At 34.8% G+C, this 18,974-nt stretch overlaps 2 protein-coding genes across 3 annotated transcripts; one reads left to right on the top strand and one right to left on the bottom strand.

The window, feature by feature from the left end:
* The first annotated feature begins 806 nt into the window (after positions 1-806).
* Positions 807-3,813, top strand: LOC100257711 (xyloglucan O-acetyltransferase 4). Its single transcript, XM_010662651.3, has 3 exons — positions 807-1,228; positions 1,316-1,599; positions 2,857-3,813. The coding sequence occupies exons 1-3, from the start codon at positions 1,018-1,020 to the stop codon at positions 3,619-3,621; spliced, it is 1,260 nt and encodes a 419-aa protein (XP_010660953.1). The 5' UTR covers positions 807-1,017; the 3' UTR covers positions 3,622-3,813.
* A 4,324-nt stretch (positions 3,814-8,137) lies between these two features.
* LOC100249281 (uncharacterized) lies at positions 8,138-9,490 on the bottom strand. 2 transcript variants are annotated; one of them, XM_002279889.5, is made up of 2 exons: positions 9,365-9,490; positions 8,138-8,981 (listed from the first exon to the last, which is right to left on the bottom strand). In XM_002279889.5, the coding sequence occupies exon 2, from the start codon at positions 8,913-8,915 to the stop codon at positions 8,364-8,366; it is 552 nt and encodes a 183-aa protein (XP_002279925.1). In that variant the 5' UTR covers positions 8,916-8,981; positions 9,365-9,490; the 3' UTR covers positions 8,138-8,363. The 2 variants fall into 2 exon arrangements, with proteins under 2 accessions (XP_002279925.1, XP_010660952.1); XM_010662650.3 differs by having other exon boundaries at positions 9,099-9,387.
* Positions 9,491-18,974: the final 9,484 nt, after the last annotated feature.

Here is an 18,974-nt window from a genome sequence, read left to right as displayed (position 1 = left end):
TCATAACCCAGAATCCAGAGTTTTGGTCACCCCAAAATTCCTTGACAAAAAACTTTGAAATTCATTGCTGTTGTTAAATTTGGACGGTCCTGCCACTGTGGATCTGTATAATCAAGATGGTGACTTAACCTTTTCAGCAGACGTGGATAAGTCTTTGCAACTGGAGGCCAGACATTGCAGCTATCCTAGAAGATTCCTGTAATCAAAGAGAAAGTTGCCTCGTTGTTGTTTTATTGTAAGGGATGCTTGTTGAAAAAATGTAGAGAGAGAGACAGAACAGGAATTCAGGGCCGTGTGGGTTGTGATTCATTAAACTGGACCATCTCTATTCAGGATCTTGTCTTTATTTTGGTCGCGCTTGAACCTATGAGTGTGATGTTTTAATACCAAATTTTATACGCGTGTTTGAAATTTATAGGAAGACGCCCAGAGACATCAAATCAATGGGCATTGGTGATGGTCCCTTTATTAAGTTACCAAGATTCACATCAAATCTTAATTATTTGACTTGAAGTTAGATGCACTAAAGGTTGACCCATTTTGTGTAGTAATTACTCATTAGTATTTAATAATGAAGAGATTATAAGATTTCCTAATCACTAAAATGATTATTAACAGGCAAATATCTTTTGTGTATCGATAATTTCATCTCTTCCTCATTCAAGAATTGATTTAATTTTCAACCTTAACACAAAATGGGGAACAAAAGCGTAGACGAGTAATGGTGATGACGATGGCGATTGGGTAGTGGGAAAAGGAAGACCCAAAAATAAAGTGCGTATTTTCCAGATTTGAAAGATTACGCCGAGAATTCAGGGGAATTACTCTCAAAACCATACATGTAGCCGCCTAGTGTCACAATCACAAGGTGGAAGTTACACCACTGCCCACCTTCCTCTTTCCCTTTCTCTAAACACCTCCATTTTCCCTTAATTACCTGCTCCGAATCCCCAACAAAATTCACTCCTTTTTATTTTTATTTTTATTTTTTTCTCTCTTTCTTCTCTCCATGACCCCATGAAGTCATCAGCCTCCCTCTGTGAAGATAGGGAGAGATGCCTCATCACCAACATGGGAAGATTCACTCCCTTGTTGTTTGGTTGTACCAGTGTCACCTTCATTTTCAGCATCTTCATCCTCTTCTCTCCTCTCCCCCTTGCCCCCACAATTCCCAAACAACTTCATCAGGACGATGATCACACCACTCCCCTCATCAAACCCCATCAAAGTAAGATGCATATATACCTTCTTCTTCTATCACTGTGGTTTAGATGATTGTTGTCGTTGTTTATGCAAGTTTGTGTATGAATTGTAGGTGATGAGAGGTGTGACTTGTTCAAGGGTCATTGGGTTCCGGACGAGAAAGGCTCTCCCTACACCAATTGGAGCTGCACCACCATACCAGACTCCAAGAACTGTTTCAAACACGGGCGGAAGGACACCGACTTTGTGAACTGGAGATGGAAACCACAAGGCTGCCACCTTCCCAGGTTTGATCCCGCCACCTTTTTCAGACTCTTTCAAGGCAAGAAACTCGCTTTCGTTGGTGACTCCGTCTCTCGCAACCACATGGAATCCCTCCTTTGTCTCTTGTCTCAGGTCAGTTCCATAAACATTCTATCAATCATATTTCTCTTCCACCATACCAAAAAAAAAAAAAAAAAAAAGGAAAAAAAAAAGAAAAAGATGAAAAAGGGAAACTTTTTTTTTTTTTTGATAGTAAATATTAGGTGAAAAGTCAATGGTATTTAAGTCTGGATATTCTTTCCTCGCACTTGGATTGCTTGGCATTCAAGCAGATGGGAAACCATGGAGATGCCTAGAAACTCTTGCTTGGCATTTCTTCCTTGGTTTGCTATTTTTGCCAAGGATGGGTGATTCAAATCGTGTAGGCCATGATGATTCATACTAGATGTCTTTTTCCTAGGAAATCCTTGTCATTTAATTCTCTTCATTATAAAATTTTCCACCACTGACAAAAATGGAAAATTTTTATTTTTGTTCAAAATGTTAACTTGGCATATGCCAATTGGCAAATTAAAAGCTTTACTTCCATTGATTATCTTGTATATTTTAGTAGTGATTTTTGACTTCTTTTTGTTACCTTTTACATCTTTGATTGAAAATGAATCCGTGACTTAGTTTTATTTTTATAACATGTATACATAGACCCAGGCGTCTATTTAAAGTTCAAAAGAAGGGTGATTAGACCTAAGCTTACTTTAAGGAATATAGAGAGGAAAAGACTTGGCCCTTGAAACTTTTGTTGAGGATGATTAGACTTAGAAATTATCATATTATTTTTAATATTTTTATTCTTAAAAGTGAAAATAATCTTTAAAAAAAAAATAAAAATCATTGCCATTTTCATGTTATATACAACCTAAAAATATGGCACACAATTGCCATAAAAATTCTTTTATTATTAGACTTTTCAATTTAAATTTCTTTTTCACTCATTTCTCCCAAAATCATTGATTCATTTTGGAGTTTTGAGTTAACTTTACCTTCCTAATGATTCTCATACAACACTTACTAATGCCTTTTTGAATCAACCCTTTTGCTTTTGTACCCCTTTAATCATCTTTTGACTCTCATTTGCATGATCCTTGATAGTTGTTGATCTGCCATAAATCTTCCAATTCTTTGACCCCAAGTTTCAAGTACAGCTTCAAAACCTAATAAGCACCATGTGTACTTTCTTCCTTCATAATTTTGACTACATCCCCAAGAAATAACATGGAACCTTCAGTCATTTGAGATTCAGCCATGAATGCATGAAAGGATTTCTCTATTTTGTGAAGATCATTGTTGTCTTTGATTCCATTGTAACCCAACCATATATCAATCTTACAGGAAGAAGTTCCAAGGGATATATACAAGGACTCAGAAGACCGGTTTCGAACATGGTACTTTCCTAGACATGATTTCACCCTGATGATCCTCTGGAGCAAGTTCCTGGTTGAAGGTGAGGAGAGGATGAGCAATGGGACGGCCTCTGGTGTTTATGATTTGTATCTTGACAAAATAGATAACAGCTGGGCACAAAAGGTTCCGGAAATTGACTTTGCTATCATCTCCAATGCACACTGGTTCTTCCGACCAATGTACCTGCACAAAGGTGGCAAAGTGATGGGATGTGTATACTGCAATGAAGAAGGTGTCGAGGAAGTTGGTGTCGGGTTTGCTCTTAGAATGGCCTTTAGAGCAGCATTCGAGTACATCAATGGTTGTGAGAAGTGCAAGGGTATGGTGACATTGTTGAGGACATTCTCACCAGCCCATTTTGAGAATGGTTCTTGGAACACTGGAGGAGGCTGCTCAAGGACTAGTCCTCTGGGTAAAGGAGAGGTTGACTTAGCAAGTTTCGAGAGGCAACTTGGGAACATACAAGTAGAAGAAATGGAAAGAGCAAAAAGGGGAGGAGACATTCGGGTGGTTAAGTTTGGAGCTTTGGATGTGACTACAGCCATGCTAATGAGACCTGATGGTCACCCTGGAGCTCACTGGGGTAACAAATGGATGAAGGGCTACAATGACTGTGTCCATTGGTGCTTGCCCGGGCCGATCGACGCCTGGAATGATATTTTGTTGGCAGTTCTTGTAAGAGAGGCTGGTTGATTCTAGGTGAAGGGTCTGCGATATGTGTATGATTCTTTTTAAAGAATAAGATAGCATATACAATACAGGTGCGAATAAGTAATAACATAGAGATGTGGTCATTTTTTGAGTTAATGGTTGGTTCAACCAAATCAGCATGCAATGCAACCAATGGAGCAATAAAATATTTGAAAGGGATGCTTCGTTTTGTCCTCTTATCAGTATGAATGCTTTTTGCCTTTGTAAGACAATGTAGGTCCTTTGTTGCGACACTGCTTTTAAGGAAAATCTTCATGTTTGAAGATAGTAGAGAGGACATGTATATCAATCCAAAATTTTTATGTATCAAAACAAAATAATCTAAAATTTTGCTCAGGCATAACAAGAGATCCAAAAATTTGGCCCCCTCATGTTTGCATGATTGAAATTCTTTAATTTAGTTTGTCTTGAAAGTGATAAATTTCAATGATGTCCAAAGGGAAATCAAAAGAAAAAGGAGAAAGAGAATTGAAGTGGAGGTGGTGGGGGTGGGGGTGGGTGTTGATTTTTTTACCACAATCTACCACTCACAATCGATCCAAGATATTGCCAAAAAAGGATCCAGAGCTTGACACCACAATAAGTAAAAGGGTCACTACCTGCTTAGATTGTGAATCAGAAGTTCCTCCTTTTCCACATACAAAATCAGTGCTTCTAATTTCCCCTGATTGCTGGAGCAGAGCATTTTGAAATAATAGGGGGCCCGGAGAGAAAATTGTTAAAGAATTTCAGATTTGAATAGAAGGGTTGCACTTGGGGGAACTCATTGGAAATGTGTGGATGGTTTAGCAGAAGAAGATGGCATGACAGGGCAAGGGAGGAACACAAAGAGATGGGGAGGGTGACAGCATATGTCTTACAAATTAAGAGATACAGACTGCACTGGCAATGACACTTTCTATCAAATTAATGTTCATCTCTTGATCTCCAGTCTGAAAAAGAACAGGTGAACAGAACTTAAACTTAAACAGCAAGTTTGCTAATCTAATGTAAACCAGCAAATTGACGAGTCATTTCTAAAATCCACAAGCAGTAAAACTTCCATTCAGCTGGACAAATTCAAGAACAGGCTGCAAAAATGAATTTAGTAGAGATTCTTGCCTTCTATACACCAATCTTACCACAGACAACAAAAATTTAATCATGCAGGACAACCTACTTTTGGAGATTTAGATGTCCCTGTCCTACAAGATTTGATTATTCAAGGATTGAATGCAAGCAATAGGAAATAAATTATCAGTAGAAGCATCCAAGCTGGTATAAACACCAACATACTCAGAATTCAACAAAATTTCTGCAAAATTCCTCCAGTAATTCATCAACAAGGGATGGTAGAAGCAACTTATTCTATGGCTCTCATCATATGGACGCTTGAAAATGTGTTAAAGAGTGTCCATATTGAGAGACTCTTTTAATCTTGTCTTTTGATACATCAATTCATCACATGCATGCTCTATAAATTGTAAGTGTAGTGTCTATATCTAAAAAGATTTACATTACATAGAAGCTTCATATATGATAAGGCCTCCTATGGAACATGAACACAAAACTGTCCAAATCGAGAGACCTTTTAATCTTTTCTTTTGTTACATCAATTCAATACAAGCATGCTCTAAATTGCAGGGTAGTGCCTATATCTAAAAAAAAGATAAATTACATAGAAGCTTCATATTTCATAATTAGAGCATGCTGTCACAAACTTAGGGTTCCTCCCAAGCAACCCATTTGGTACATAGACAACTTCAAGACATTAAGGTACTAAGTCAGCCTTGTCTTGAACTTAGCTAGCTATGTTAAGCAATGTTATGCACACACTTAGTGAGCTTGAAAGAATAAAAGCACTTCTAAGTTCTTAACACTCGGTGCTCTAGCCATATAAGGCCATTATAGACACCTAAAGAACATTCTACAACCTTGGGGGTTCATGAGACCTCTAGAACATTCTAGATACAATTAAGCTATAAAACTATGTTCCATTGTACAAAGACTTCTTGATATTTCTCTACATGACTCCAGAGATTTTCACCCACTCTGGAGAAATCTGGAGAACTTTGGACTTCTTTGAAAGCTTTCGGAATGTTCCGACTATTTGAAAGAAGCTCTTGCTTGAATTGTCATCAGAGAAGTCCGCATAAGCTAAGCAGCTTGCTTTCAATTTTAGGATCTTCCCCTAACTATAAAAGTACAAGTGAGGGATCATTTATGCAAGACTGACAAAAGGCTAGGTTCATACGACTCAAGGTTTAGATTACTGTTAAACCTTAATAATACACACTAAAACCAGCCTGTCAAAACCAGAGACCATGAAACATACTATTGCAACTGAAAACATACCATGACTAGGAGCTCTAAATATTTGTATGAATGATTCAAGGCATGACAAATAAAGATCATGGTAACAAACATCAAAAATCCATTTAATTAACCATGGAAGTTCAATCAAACTCAATTGAGTCCTAAAATCTAAGGAACATAGATATTATGATACCAACTAATAAACTGGGTTAAGCATGTGAGAATTGAAGATACAACTATGACATACCCACAATTGTTTATGTTTCAAACAGCCATCAATATGTAAGGCCCTTGTGCTTCCTAATTTCAAAGACCACAAATGATCATAACTATATTACAAGCAACTGTGGAATGTGAAAGATTAGAAGCATAAGAAACAAAATCATAAATTCTCCTTAAGTTGTGTAAGGGATCCAAACTTGGACAAAATTGCATTTGTTTGACGGTTGCAAGCTAATAAAAACTAATTTCGACCTTCAATGGCATTTAATTTATTCCTTCTCAAGTTGTTAGTGATGGATTTTCTTCTCTTCAGGGGGCAAAGGGAACTTTCTTTTTTTTTTTTTTTCTGATAAGAGGGATCTCTGTATTTCCAGCCAAAAGCTTAATTGTGGCTAATAAATATAGGAAACTAGGTTTAGTGAAGTTGCAAAAGCAAGATAGTTAGGCCATTCTATTCCTAACACTGGTTCATATTCAGCCAAGCTTCTGTTTACAATGAAACCAAACTTGAGAAAGATATCATCCTATATACCACAGGTTAGACAATCCAATAAACAATTCTGTAAAATCTCCCTCCCGTTTAAAGCCTATATCCATGCTAAAACCAACAAAGATAAGGTGAAAGAATTTCTTTCTCCAATTGAAAAAAAAAAACACTAATTATCATTCTTGGGAAGATTTACAGGACAGCCAAAGTAGCTTGGACACTTTAATTCTGTTGAACTTTCTACAGTTGATAAAGCCAGTATAAGAAAAGCCATTTGCCGCCATTACACAATACACACCAAGACTCAAGCTAGTTTATGCATGCTTCACAAATATCATCAGGACCTAAATTCAACCATGGGGTAGGGGGACAGATGAAGGAAAGGACACAGTCAATAATTCATGGTCAATTTACAGCACCATGAATAATATTGCCTAGGTCAACAATCGGTCAAAACATAATTACAATTCTCCAACCATCCCTCAGTCCCCACATTAGAACGCTTTATCACTACCCATGGAGTGTATATACTTCTTGATGCAAGGGAGACCACCACAACTGCACTGCGCTAAAGCTCAATATGCATATCATAAGGAAGGATTCAAAGAATGATAACATATACTAGCCATAATCTAGGCCATCATGAACACCAGCCAAGAAAAAAGACAAGAAAGACAACTTATCATGGGAGTGGTTAACGAGTTTTAACATTTACCCACAGCTACTAAACTTGTGTAGTAACAATCTTCTCCACCTATCTAAACGTGGATATGGCAGAATGGATGATAATTAAGAAAAAAAGGAAAAAAAAAATTCTATAAAGGCATAACTCAAAAATAATGGTTGGTGGTTTTTGGGGCACCTGGGTAAATATTTAACTTCCTATCCTTGGTGAAAGAAAGTGTAGTAGGTTGCAAAAGCAGAAAAATGGTCTATGCCTCAGAACTCAAAGTATTAAAATAAGTTGGCTAAAGTAACAAATATGCAACACAAATTGGTCAAAAAATACATAGATAGAGGAGTTACAAGACTGACCAACAAAAATCACCCCAAAGCAAACAATCTGTTGTCTTGGGTTGATGATACACAACAGAGAAGAGACCATGGAGAATTTTACCATAAGAATAGATCAGGGTGGTTGACGGAGAGAAGTGTTTGAGAAGTTTTGAGACACAAAGACATCTGTACATAAGAGGTTATTCCTCACACAACAGTAAGGATAACCCTGACACATGGAGGATGCAGTGTCAATCAATAACATCCAGAAAAATTAACAATTCTTGATATATAAGCAAAATTTGTCAACATTCAAATTGCTGAAAAAACAACTCCGAAGCATTCATTACAACAATACATACAGTTAAGTTTCATCCTTTCATGCATGCTTTTGACAGCAAGTGTGTAGTGTTTTCAATTAAGATCATACATGTGAATAAACAGAACGGCAGGCTAACACCTTATCAAAAAATTCCTCCAATGCATCATAGAACCAAATTAGTATGCAATGGCATAAATTTCATTAACATTCTCAACATAAAACAAAGTAAATTCTCAAAGCACAAATCATCTTAAGAAACAGAAACCCAGATTTGTTAATTTGTCATCCTCTAAAACAGTACCATTAATATTGATCTATATTGAGTTTCTACAACACCAATGTGAACACATTCAAAAGATAATACCAAATTGAGGTGATAAATGACTGAATTGCTCTAAAACCTCACGCTTCTAGTGTGTTACTGAGCACAAAGGAGAAGAGTTCTCGAACCGGCGAAAACTCCACCAACCCGATGTCCATTGCATACCCAGTAACCGGCAACTTCAAATCCCGCAATACACTGAACGCCTCCCCCATTCGAATCTTGGGGACTTCCTGAGCAACTGGGCAATGAGGAATCCACGAGTCAGGGCGATACTCCTCCCCAATTTCGATGCCCTCTTTCTTCAAAGCATCGCACAATTGGGAATGGAATTGAAGGAGTGATAAGGTCGGAGTAGGGGCAAGGAAGAGGACGTTCTTGTCATTGGGAAGGCTTCCAATTGAGGAGAAGGATAAGGGCAAAGGCTCTTGCTTTCCGGCGAAAGATTTGATGATGTTTTCGAGCCTTGCGGGCTCGATAAGGGGGCTGGAGAATAGGGTGATATGAGGGCGTGATTCAATCTCAATGAGTTGGGTACTGATTTGGCGGCGAGCCAGCACGTTCCAAGCCTTCAACACTTGGTTTTCCAGCGCTGGGTCGAAGTAAAGCTCTATTGCATAGCCTTGTGACATTGCGTTTGAATCGAAAGCACAGAATTCCGCGCCAAAAACAAAAACCCCGACTCCAAAAATTGAGATCTGAAAGCACCCAACAAAGAAAAATGAGAAAGAAACCAGATAGAATCCAAAACCAACCCAGAAAGACAAATCAAAACCCTAGAGCTAGAGAACATAAACAGAGGAAATGAGAAACACCCAGATGAGATTGAGCGCTACAGTGCCCAAAAAAGGTTTAAGGAAGTGCAAGTGGCATGAGAGATGGGAAATTGAAGAGCGAAATAGTTGGAAGAAGAAAAAGGGAAATTGGGGAGAAACGAAAGCAGGTTGAAATACAAAAATCCAGCAACAGCAGCATGTGAAATGGTGGGTTGAAAACTCAATGAGAAAGAAAGATGAAGAGAATAAAGGAGAGAAAATCAAAAGAGCTTTGCATGAGGGTCTTGTTTCTGTCGAATTATTACCCCTACAGCTGAGAGAGAGGTCAGAGATTTCAGTCCAACTTGGAGACACCAAAAATATAGGGGGCCATCCTCTGTACATATACCTAAATTTCCGCACCAAAAAATATATAAATTTTTCCCTTCAAAATATTTAATAATTCAAACAAATTAAAGCTCATTTTCAATCTTTTATGTAAATAAATATATAAATATTTTAATTATATATTTTAAAAAAAATAGCACTTTTTAGGGATTATTTGACCATATTTTTAAAATTTTATTTTTAAAAATTAATTTTTAATTTTTAACTTAAAAACAATTTAAAAAAATAAATTTTAGAAGGCATGTTCATATGAGTTCATGTTTTTCTCTTATTTTAAAAAATTGATGAAAATAATTTTTATTTGTTCTTTATTTTAAAAATTACTTTTAGAGAACAATAAGTAAACAATATTAAAAAATTTTAAAAACAATTTTCTGTTTTTAAAAACAAAAAACTGTTTTTTGTGTACCTCATAGATCATTATTCTAATGAAATTTGCTTAATTGTGATTAAAAGGAATATGTTCATGCTAAATATATTAAAAATATTCTTCAAATAAATATTTTGAAGAATTATGAGGAATTTTTTCACTGTCAAATCTCTATTGCCTGATTTTGTCTTAGCATAAGGTGAGAGTCCAAATTTAATTGAAAATATGAATCCAGGTGGTTACAGCCTAATTAGGCTCCTTTTAGGATTGACCCATCTCCAATCACTTTCAGCCATTTGTATCCATCCTCTACAAATTGTTGCCAGCCAACACAAACAGAATCCAAAACTTTTGATGGGTGCCACTTGATGCAATAGACATAAATGAATGAAACTTTCCATTAGATGATTTTACAATCAATTTCTTAACACCTGTCAATAATTTGGCATGAAAATGAATGGTCAGAATCATAACACCAGTTTGAATTAGATGCGTCCATGACTACCAAGTACCAAGTACCAAAAATGACTAAGTTAGGAGAAGCCCTGATCCTGTGCTGGCCCAGCTTTGGATGTACCACCAGCTGACCAATGCTTACAAAAGCCCAACACTCAAGACTGCTAAAATTATGGTGTGTTCTACTTCTCTCACAGATGGTCAGTGAGCAGGGACAAGAAGGTGCTCCATCATGCTTGATAAGAGGCCTGCATAGGCAACTGCTTGTTGACAAAAAGATTATATCGTATGCTACAGTCTGCCTGAAACCAAAGCAGTTGCATAACTTGGGAGCAAGACTGTCAACACATGATGGGAAAAACCAAGAAAAGGGAAGAAAGAAATGAGAATTCATGGTCAATCAAATGGTTTAATCCCATATCATATGGGTTGTTCCCCACTTGATGAGGGGTTCAAATGAGCTGGCTTACTTTGAGGAGCAGGAAGGTCAACATGATCAGGCCCATCCCTGAGCCACCCTTGATAGTTCCAAAGCTCGGAGTACTGCCCCGCATGCTTGGTGACCCATTGAGACCAATTGGGCTGTAAGCCTAATTTCTGACAAGGTAGGAAAATCGCTTTTTAACTTTCCCAAACTTTCTCAAAATCATTATGAAATAGGCCGTCTTCTTAGAATGTGAAATGGTGTTGATTTGCGGCAAGAAAGCTTGTAACACCATCTCTCAATGGGCCGCAGAGAGAAGGGTAAACCCTACTAAATCTGTTTGGGAGGGCCCATGTTTTGGTGACCACGATGGGAACGAGGCGGTTCAGGCCATGGAAGTGCTTATTAAGGAAAGAAAAAACATTACAAAGAAAAATAATTTTTTTTTATTTTATGTTTGGCTGCGTTATACAAAATGGTAAAATATATATATATATATATAATTAAAATTAGTTAAAAATTTATATATATATTTTAATATTGAAAAATTAAAATAATTAAAAATAAGTTTAAAGCACGATACAAAATTGATTTAATGACTTAAAATTTATTTTTTATTTTTATTTACTTTTTCTTTATTTTTATTTTTATTTTATATTTTATTTTCATTACACTTTCCCTCGTATTTCTAGAACCTAACATAACCTAAGGAAATTAAGATGAATACTATCACAAAACTAAGTGTCTTGGGCTTTACAAGGTGTCACCTAAGGAATCACCTAAGGAGATGCAAACCTCGATGGTGGGTGAGGATTTCTAAGGTCATCCTACCCATCAATCACTATTAGAATAGGTGCGAAGTTCAAGTTTGGAACTAAATGAAAATAATAAACCTATATAAGGTGTCATGTATGTATTGAATAATTTATAGAATTGCAACATGGTGGACAAATTGGGGTGTAGATATAAATTGACTATCTAAACAACATGATTGGTATTAGGTTTAGTTATTGTCAACTAAATGAGACTTCTAATAATTGCAACAAGTTGCTCATAATAAATAGGATTAATCGGGAAGAAAGTGTTCCATCATTGATACAAATCTTTAAATTCAACTCAACTGCGGTATCAATGACTTAATTATTTGTCAACGTCGTATGAGAAATGAGAACTAATGCATATTTAATTTGAGACTGAATATATCCCTTAGGAGATGTGTCTACCTTAATGCAAATAAAGTAAAACAATTGTCAAAGATCTTTCAACTTAAAAGATTTGTGTGGTAAACTATACTATTACTACTAGTTTACATATAAAAAAAGCAACAACACAATACCTTGACTAGAGTGAATAAAAATAGTTGAAAAATATGGACATTGCATGAATTCAATTAATCCAAGAACTGGTTAACTAAACTTCTCAAAGTAAACATAAGGTGTTTGCTAAGGTTATACAAGGTATGGAGGAGCCTATGTGATTCAAGTGATGTTTTAGCCCATGAGAAGGTTGCATGTTGACTTCTTCTTTCAAATCACTATTTAAAAAGATATTCTTAACATCCATTTGAGGAAAATGTCATCCTTTCATTGAGATAGTGATGAAACCACATTGTACTTCAAGGAGGACAACCTTTAATACATATACAAAATTTTCCAATTAAAAGTAATTGTGGACCTTAGCCTAATGGTCTAGTCTTGACATTATTCAAGGAGGTAAAAGCTATATTGGGTTTAAATCCCCATTTTGTAAGAAGTGGAGGTGTTTTTTTTTTTTTTAAACATTTTCAAGCGCCCCCCCCCCCCCCCCCCCAGGCCTTAATTGACTATGTTCCTACATTGAGGCCATAACAACAATAAAATAATGAATTGATGTCATATTGGCAATTGAAGCAAAAGTTTCATCATAATTTACTCCATATTCTTGTTGAAATCCTTTGGCCACTAATATGGATTTATATCTTTCGAATACATCTATCTGATCAAGTTTTCACTTTATATGTCCATTTACAGCCAATTGTAAACTTTCATGGTGGCATGACAAGATCCTATGTATCAAGTTTTCACTTTATATGTCCATTTTCAAAGGGGGCTGTTAAGTTCCATTGAAGTCGAAGTTGGCTACTTGATGAAAAAGCCTTTAGCTATTAACTTGGCTTTATACTTGTTAATTGTCCCATAAGAATTTTCTTTGACCTTGAATACTCACTTGCATCCAATTGCTTTTCTTCCATTTGGTAGAGACGCCAAGGACCATGTTTTTTTTTTTCTCATAAGTGTTGAGAATTCATCTGCCATAGCTGCTTTCCATAGTTCTTGTTGCAAAGCATCAATGACTGAGCTAGGTTGTAGCATAAACCTTTGCCCTAAAAATCCCATTTTTTGACCTAGTTACCATATTGTGAGAGTTTCCAGTAACTTGGACCCTTGTTGAAATAGAAGAAACCATCAAAATCTGTTTAACAATAGGTTTAGTTGTCTTTTCCAAAGAAGTTGACAAATTGCAACCATTGTCAACAATAAGACTTTGTTGACCAATGTGTGTTTCAACATGTGTTTGGGATTGATTAAAGAGATGACCATAAGAAAATGAGGAAGTAATAGTGAAAAACTAGAAATTGATGAGATGTTTGATGATTGTGAGGCTAAAGATATTTGTGATGAATATGAAGAAGAGAATGAGAATGAGTGTTCATAAAAAATAACATCTCTAGAGATAAAAATCTTGCCATTTTTGTCTAAGCACTTATAGCCTTTATGATTCAAGCTATAACCAAGAAAAGTATATTGAGTTGATCTAAAATTGAGTTTATGCCCGTTGTAAGGTCTAGTATTTGGATAACATGCACATCCAAACACTTTAAGCATAGAGTAGATCGGAGATGAATGGAGCAAGACTTCCAAAGGAGTTTTCAAATGTAAAACTGAAGTAGACAACCTATTGTATAGGAAAACAACAACTCTAAAGGCCTCATCCCAATATTTTAGAGGCATAGAAGCTTTAGCTAATAAAGTAAGACCATTTTCTACTATATGATGATGTTTTCTCTCCGCAATCTCATTTTATTCATGAGTATGAGGGCAAGAATTTTATGAATTATATCATTTGACATTAAGAGATCGTAAAATCTCTATATTCTTCTCCCCATTCAATTTGAATAGTCTTTATTTTATAACCAAGCTGCAACTCAACTTGTGTCTTAAAATTAGAGAAAGTTTGAAGAACATCTGACTTATGTTTTTGCAAAAAAAATCCAAGTGAAACGAGAGAATGCATCTATGAAGCTGATGTAATATCTATAACCACTAGATGACAATATTAGAGAGGGTCCCCATAAGTCAGAGTGAACCAATTGTAAAAGTTCTGTGTAGGTTGTATCAGACAATCTAAAAGGAAACTTATGAATTTTACCAAGGCAAGAAGCTGAACAAAAAAAATGAGAATTTGAATTAGGAAAAGGTATTTTGCAATTTGTGAGTACATGTTTTACAATTTTCTCATAAGGATGACCTAATATATTATGCCACAAATCATACAATGAACAAGAATGAGAGAGAACAAGTACATGTAAGGCAATGATGATGCTGGAATTGGGACCTTTGAGGAAGACAACGGAGGTTGCAACTGCTTGTTGAGATCAATTTGAGTGTGGTCAAAGACATACAACCCATTTTTAAGTTTTCCCTTCAATATCATAGTTTTGGAAGTCTAATTTTTCACAAAACAAGAATATGAGTGAAATTAAAAGAAAACATCATTATCATGGGCGAACTTCGAAACACTAAGTAATTTTTTTGTTATAGTTAGGGCATGTAAGAGTTGCTTAAGAGAAAGAATTTTAGAAGTATAAGGAGAGGAAAATGTAGACTGACCAACATGCTTAATGGATAGACCCATACCATTTCCAATATGAACTTGATTTGATCCATAATATTCAACCTTAGTCATCAAGTTTGTAACATTACAAGTAACATGGTTAGAAGCTCATGAGTTAAGATACCAATTGGTATCACTGACAACTTTTGGTGTAGCAAACATGACTGTCGTTTGGCCTCTTGTACTTTGAAATTGGTTTTGAACATAAGACTATTGATTCTTGAACTAAGATGGTCCCATGAAACTCTTATCAAAACAATAATAATAGTTCATCACCACATGCTCAATCTTTCCACAAAGTTGACATTGAGGTTTGTTTTGAGACTAAAAACCTCTTTCACCAAATTAACCATTAAATTGGCCTCCACGATCTCTTCCTCAATTGGCAAAACCAAAATCTCATCTCGCATTGTTCTAAAAATTGCATTTTTTTTTTTTTACCAAAAAAAGACTGACCATTAAAGGTGTTTGGACCACCAAAGTTGGAATTGGAATTTTGTGCAAAACCATTAGTATACCTTTTTGTGCTTTGTTGAGAGTTTTGACTAGTAACAATAATATTTGCCATGCTAGATTGTGCAAAATCTAATTCCTTATTCTTTTTCTCTATTCTAGCTTCTTGAGGTAACAACAAGGATTCTATATCATCAATTGTGTAAGGGTCTATGCGCGATTCAATTGAAAGAATAAAAGTGTCATAATCTGTTGATAAACCCTCAAAGATGACATCAATGTGTTCTTTTTCAGACATTGAATGACCAACTAATCCTAGTAAATCAATATAGCCTCTAATCTTTAACAAATATTCATAGTCAGAGAGTCTTTCCTAGTGTTTCTCAATTTTGTTTTAAATTGAAACACTTTTGCTCGAATTTGAATAACAAAATAACTTTCCAAAGTTCGCCATACTTGAGCGAAGTTCTCATAGTTTAACATACGTGCAAAAATCCCTTCTAACATTGAAGAAAGAAGCTAAGACAACAACAACTAATCTTGTTGCTGCAACTACAAGTAGTGTATCAGTTTTGAGAAGCTCTACAATCTAATCTATGGCATAAGTTTTTGTAGTCACACTAGAAGTCACGGGCCCTTTGCATGATGACACACAATTGTTCATTACTCATATCTCTATTTTCCTTGTAAAAACATTACAAAATCAACATAAAGGCAGTAAACTTTCTATTGTATAGCTCTTGTTATTCAAAGCTACATTGATTTATCTCCAACCCTTTTGCAAGCTCTATTGTCTTATAAAATCCCAAACTTTATTTTCTACATGAGTACAACATTCTCTTGAGCTTTCATTCTTATATAATATAGAATAGTTGTTGGATTGTGAAGCTTGAATAATTTTTATTGCATGATGACATTCTTGATTTTCATACATTGTAATGAATTATGTAACATGGTTAGAGAACTTTTGAGAAAACATATGGTATTTATTGGTCGGTATAAACGTTACTACAATTGCAAGTAGTGTATTAGTTTTGAGAAGCTCTAAAATCTAATATATGGCATAAGTTTTTGTAGTTACAACAGAAGTCGTTGGCCCTTTGCATGATGACACACAATTGTTCATTACTCATATTTCTATTTTCCTTATAAAAACATTACAAAATCAACATAAAGGCAGTAAACTTTCTACTGTATAGCCCTTGTTATTCAAGGCTACATTGATTTGTCTCCAACCCTTTTGCAAACTGTATTGTCTTATAAAATCCCAAACTTTATTTTCTACATGAGTACAACATTCTCTTGAGCTTTCATTCTTATATAATATAGAATAGTTGTTGGATTGTGAAGCTTGAATAATTTTTATTGCATGATGACATTCTTGATTTTCATACATTGTAATGAATTATGTAACATGGTTAGAGAACTTTTGAGAAAACATATGGTATTTATTGGTCAGTATAAACATTACTGCAATTGCAAGTAGTGTATTAGTTTTGAGAAGCTCTACAATCTAATATATGACATAAGTTTTTGTAGTTACAACAGAAGTCGTTGGCCCTTTGCATGATGACACACAATTGTTCATTACTCATATCTCTATTTTCCTTGTAAAAACATTACAAAATCAACATAAAGGTTATTCAAGGCTACATTGATTTATCTCGAACCCTTTTGCAAGCTCTATTGTCTTACAAAATCCCAAACTTTATTTTTTACATGAGTACAACATTCTCTTGAGCTTTCATTCTTATATAAAATATAATAATTGTTAGATTGTGAAGCTTGAATAATTTTTATTGCACTTCACTTGGAAGGTTGGGGATCGAGTTTGCCCAACTGATGGGGCTGTTTTTCGTCCGGCTCTTAAGGAACCGATCAAAGGGTGATTGACATAAAATTTAATTGGGCCCTTCACATTCAAAACCCATATTTACTCAAAGCCATATCCAAGTCCACTGCCCACACTCATGTGTTATACCATATTTGTTTCAAGGTATTTAAATAGTCAATAGAGGCTACAAATTTTCGATGTGGGATTCATTTGAAGATGAGGAAAAATGTTTTATATTTGCACCCAAGGGGACTTGAGCCATTGACCTGTAGTTACAGAATGCAAGACACGGACCACTGTACCATTATAATTTTAGCATATGTTATCGTGCAATAAATTAAATAATGTAGACACATTGATTTTTTTCCATTTATTTTTATAATAATTATATAATGAAAAGTATGAAAATAATATAAATTAATTAATATAATAAATTTTAAAATAATAAGATATATGAATAAAATTAAATATTATAATTTTTCTTTAATCTTAAATATATATTCATACTTAAATATTATGTATGTTTTTTTTTAATAAAAATGAAATATTATTAAAATTTTTAATTATATTTGTTTATTATTTTTTATAATTATTTTTATTTTTATATAATATATAACTTATTAAATTATATATTTATGATATTATCGATTTGACCGCGGTTCAACTACTAGTCCGACCATTGAACTGTGAACCAGTAACTTTTTCGGTTCAATGATTGATCCAGTTATGAAAATATTTGTTATATTTTTAAAGATTGCGATCATCATTGAGGAGTGTTTTTCGAGAGATTCATTATTGTAGTATTTCATTTCTTAAGTATGAAAATGGTGTTCAAATCACAACATCTTTTCTCTGAAATAAAATCTTTTTTAGTGTGAAAAAAGATCATTTATGTTAATCTTATTGTGGACCCCGCATTTCGGCTCATGCGTTTCCCACTCGATGGCGAGCTCGATTTTTAATTTGAAAAATTGATTTTTATTTGATTAAGAAAATGACTTGGATTTGCCACTTATTTTTGTTTTATTTTTTAAAAGGGTAAACAAAATAAGAAAGAAAAACCCTAAGTGTGACTCCTTACTTTGGAAAAGGTGGTCTGTGAAAAACCGGATCGGGTTCGGGGGTCAGGTTACTTATCAGGAAGGTACGGTAAAAACCATAGCACCCCTCTAAGTCCCTAGAGTCGGGTCTCTACTAATAAAATGAAGCAATCATGGCAATTGATGAGGGAATCAATGAATACTCAGAGTGATCATGCACATGTGAGAATCTAAACATGCATACAGAAAATGACCCGAGCGGGAGTAGATACGTACCTGGGCGACGAGCCACAATAAGCTATCAAAAAGTGAGGTTAGTGCACAATTAAGTGAATAATTTCGAGCATGTCATAGAGCAGGATATATCAATCATGTATTATAATAAAATCAAATCAATCAGTCAATTATAAATTCATGTATGTAGGGCCCCCACCAAAGCCCGTTTATTTTTGCATGAAGTAATTCCGCAAATTCCATTAATTGGAATTACGGAATTTAATTCTATAAATTCCTGCTTATTAAAGTCAAGAGGAGCAGAAGATTGTTTGAAAGCCAGAGCGGAATTAAAACTATTCGGGAGAAAATTAGATTTTTGAAATTTATTTGTAAATTGAAGTCCCGAAGATTATCTGATAATTGGAGTCTTGGGAATTGAATTTAAGAATTGGAATTTTGGAAATAAAATTTGAAAATCGAAATTTCAAAGAATTGTTTAAAATTTGGAATTCTGAAGAATTATTTAAAGATTGAATTTTACTTATATATGTGGAGACATTCACTTGAGAATGACAATAACAAAAACCAGTTTCAGCACTCTATTTAATGCAGTGTTAGATTTTTATTTTTATTATTATAATTTTGTGGGTAATTAAATCTCAATACTTGGGTATTACCACTCAAATTCATCTTGAAATTCGAATTTGGAATTGGGGGTGGATGAGATATCACCTTCTCGATAATGATATTGCACAATTGCAGGTTTTGAAACTTTGGGTCGCCATGGTATAAACATTGATCTATTAAAATTTTGAGGAAAAAAATTTCTTTGACCACCTCAAAATTTTATTGTGACATCACT

Source organism: Vitis vinifera, chromosome 14 (genome assembly GCF_030704535.1).
Source record: "Vitis vinifera cultivar Pinot Noir 40024 chromosome 14, ASM3070453v1".
Taxonomy (NCBI): Eukaryota; Viridiplantae; Streptophyta; class Magnoliopsida; order Vitales; family Vitaceae; genus Vitis; species Vitis vinifera.
The sequence above is the reverse complement of the archived record's forward strand: the minus strand, read 5'-3'. Positions and strand labels throughout refer to the sequence as shown.

Coding starts and splice junctions, on each gene's coding strand:
- LOC100257711 (XM_010662651.3), top strand. CDS start 1,018: ATGAAGTCATCAGCCTCCCTCTGTGAAGATAGGGAGAGATGCCTCATC. Junction 1,229..1,315: donor CCTCATCAAACCCCATCAAA/GTAAGATGCATA, acceptor TATGAATTGTAG/GTGATGAGAGGTGTGACTTG. Junction 1,600..2,856: donor TCCTTTGTCTCTTGTCTCAG/GTCAGTTCCATA, acceptor TCAATCTTACAG/GAAGAAGTTCCAAGGGATAT.
- LOC100249281 (XM_002279889.5), bottom strand. CDS start 8,915: ATGTCACAAGGCTATGCAATAGAGCTTTACTTCGACCCAGCGCTGGAA.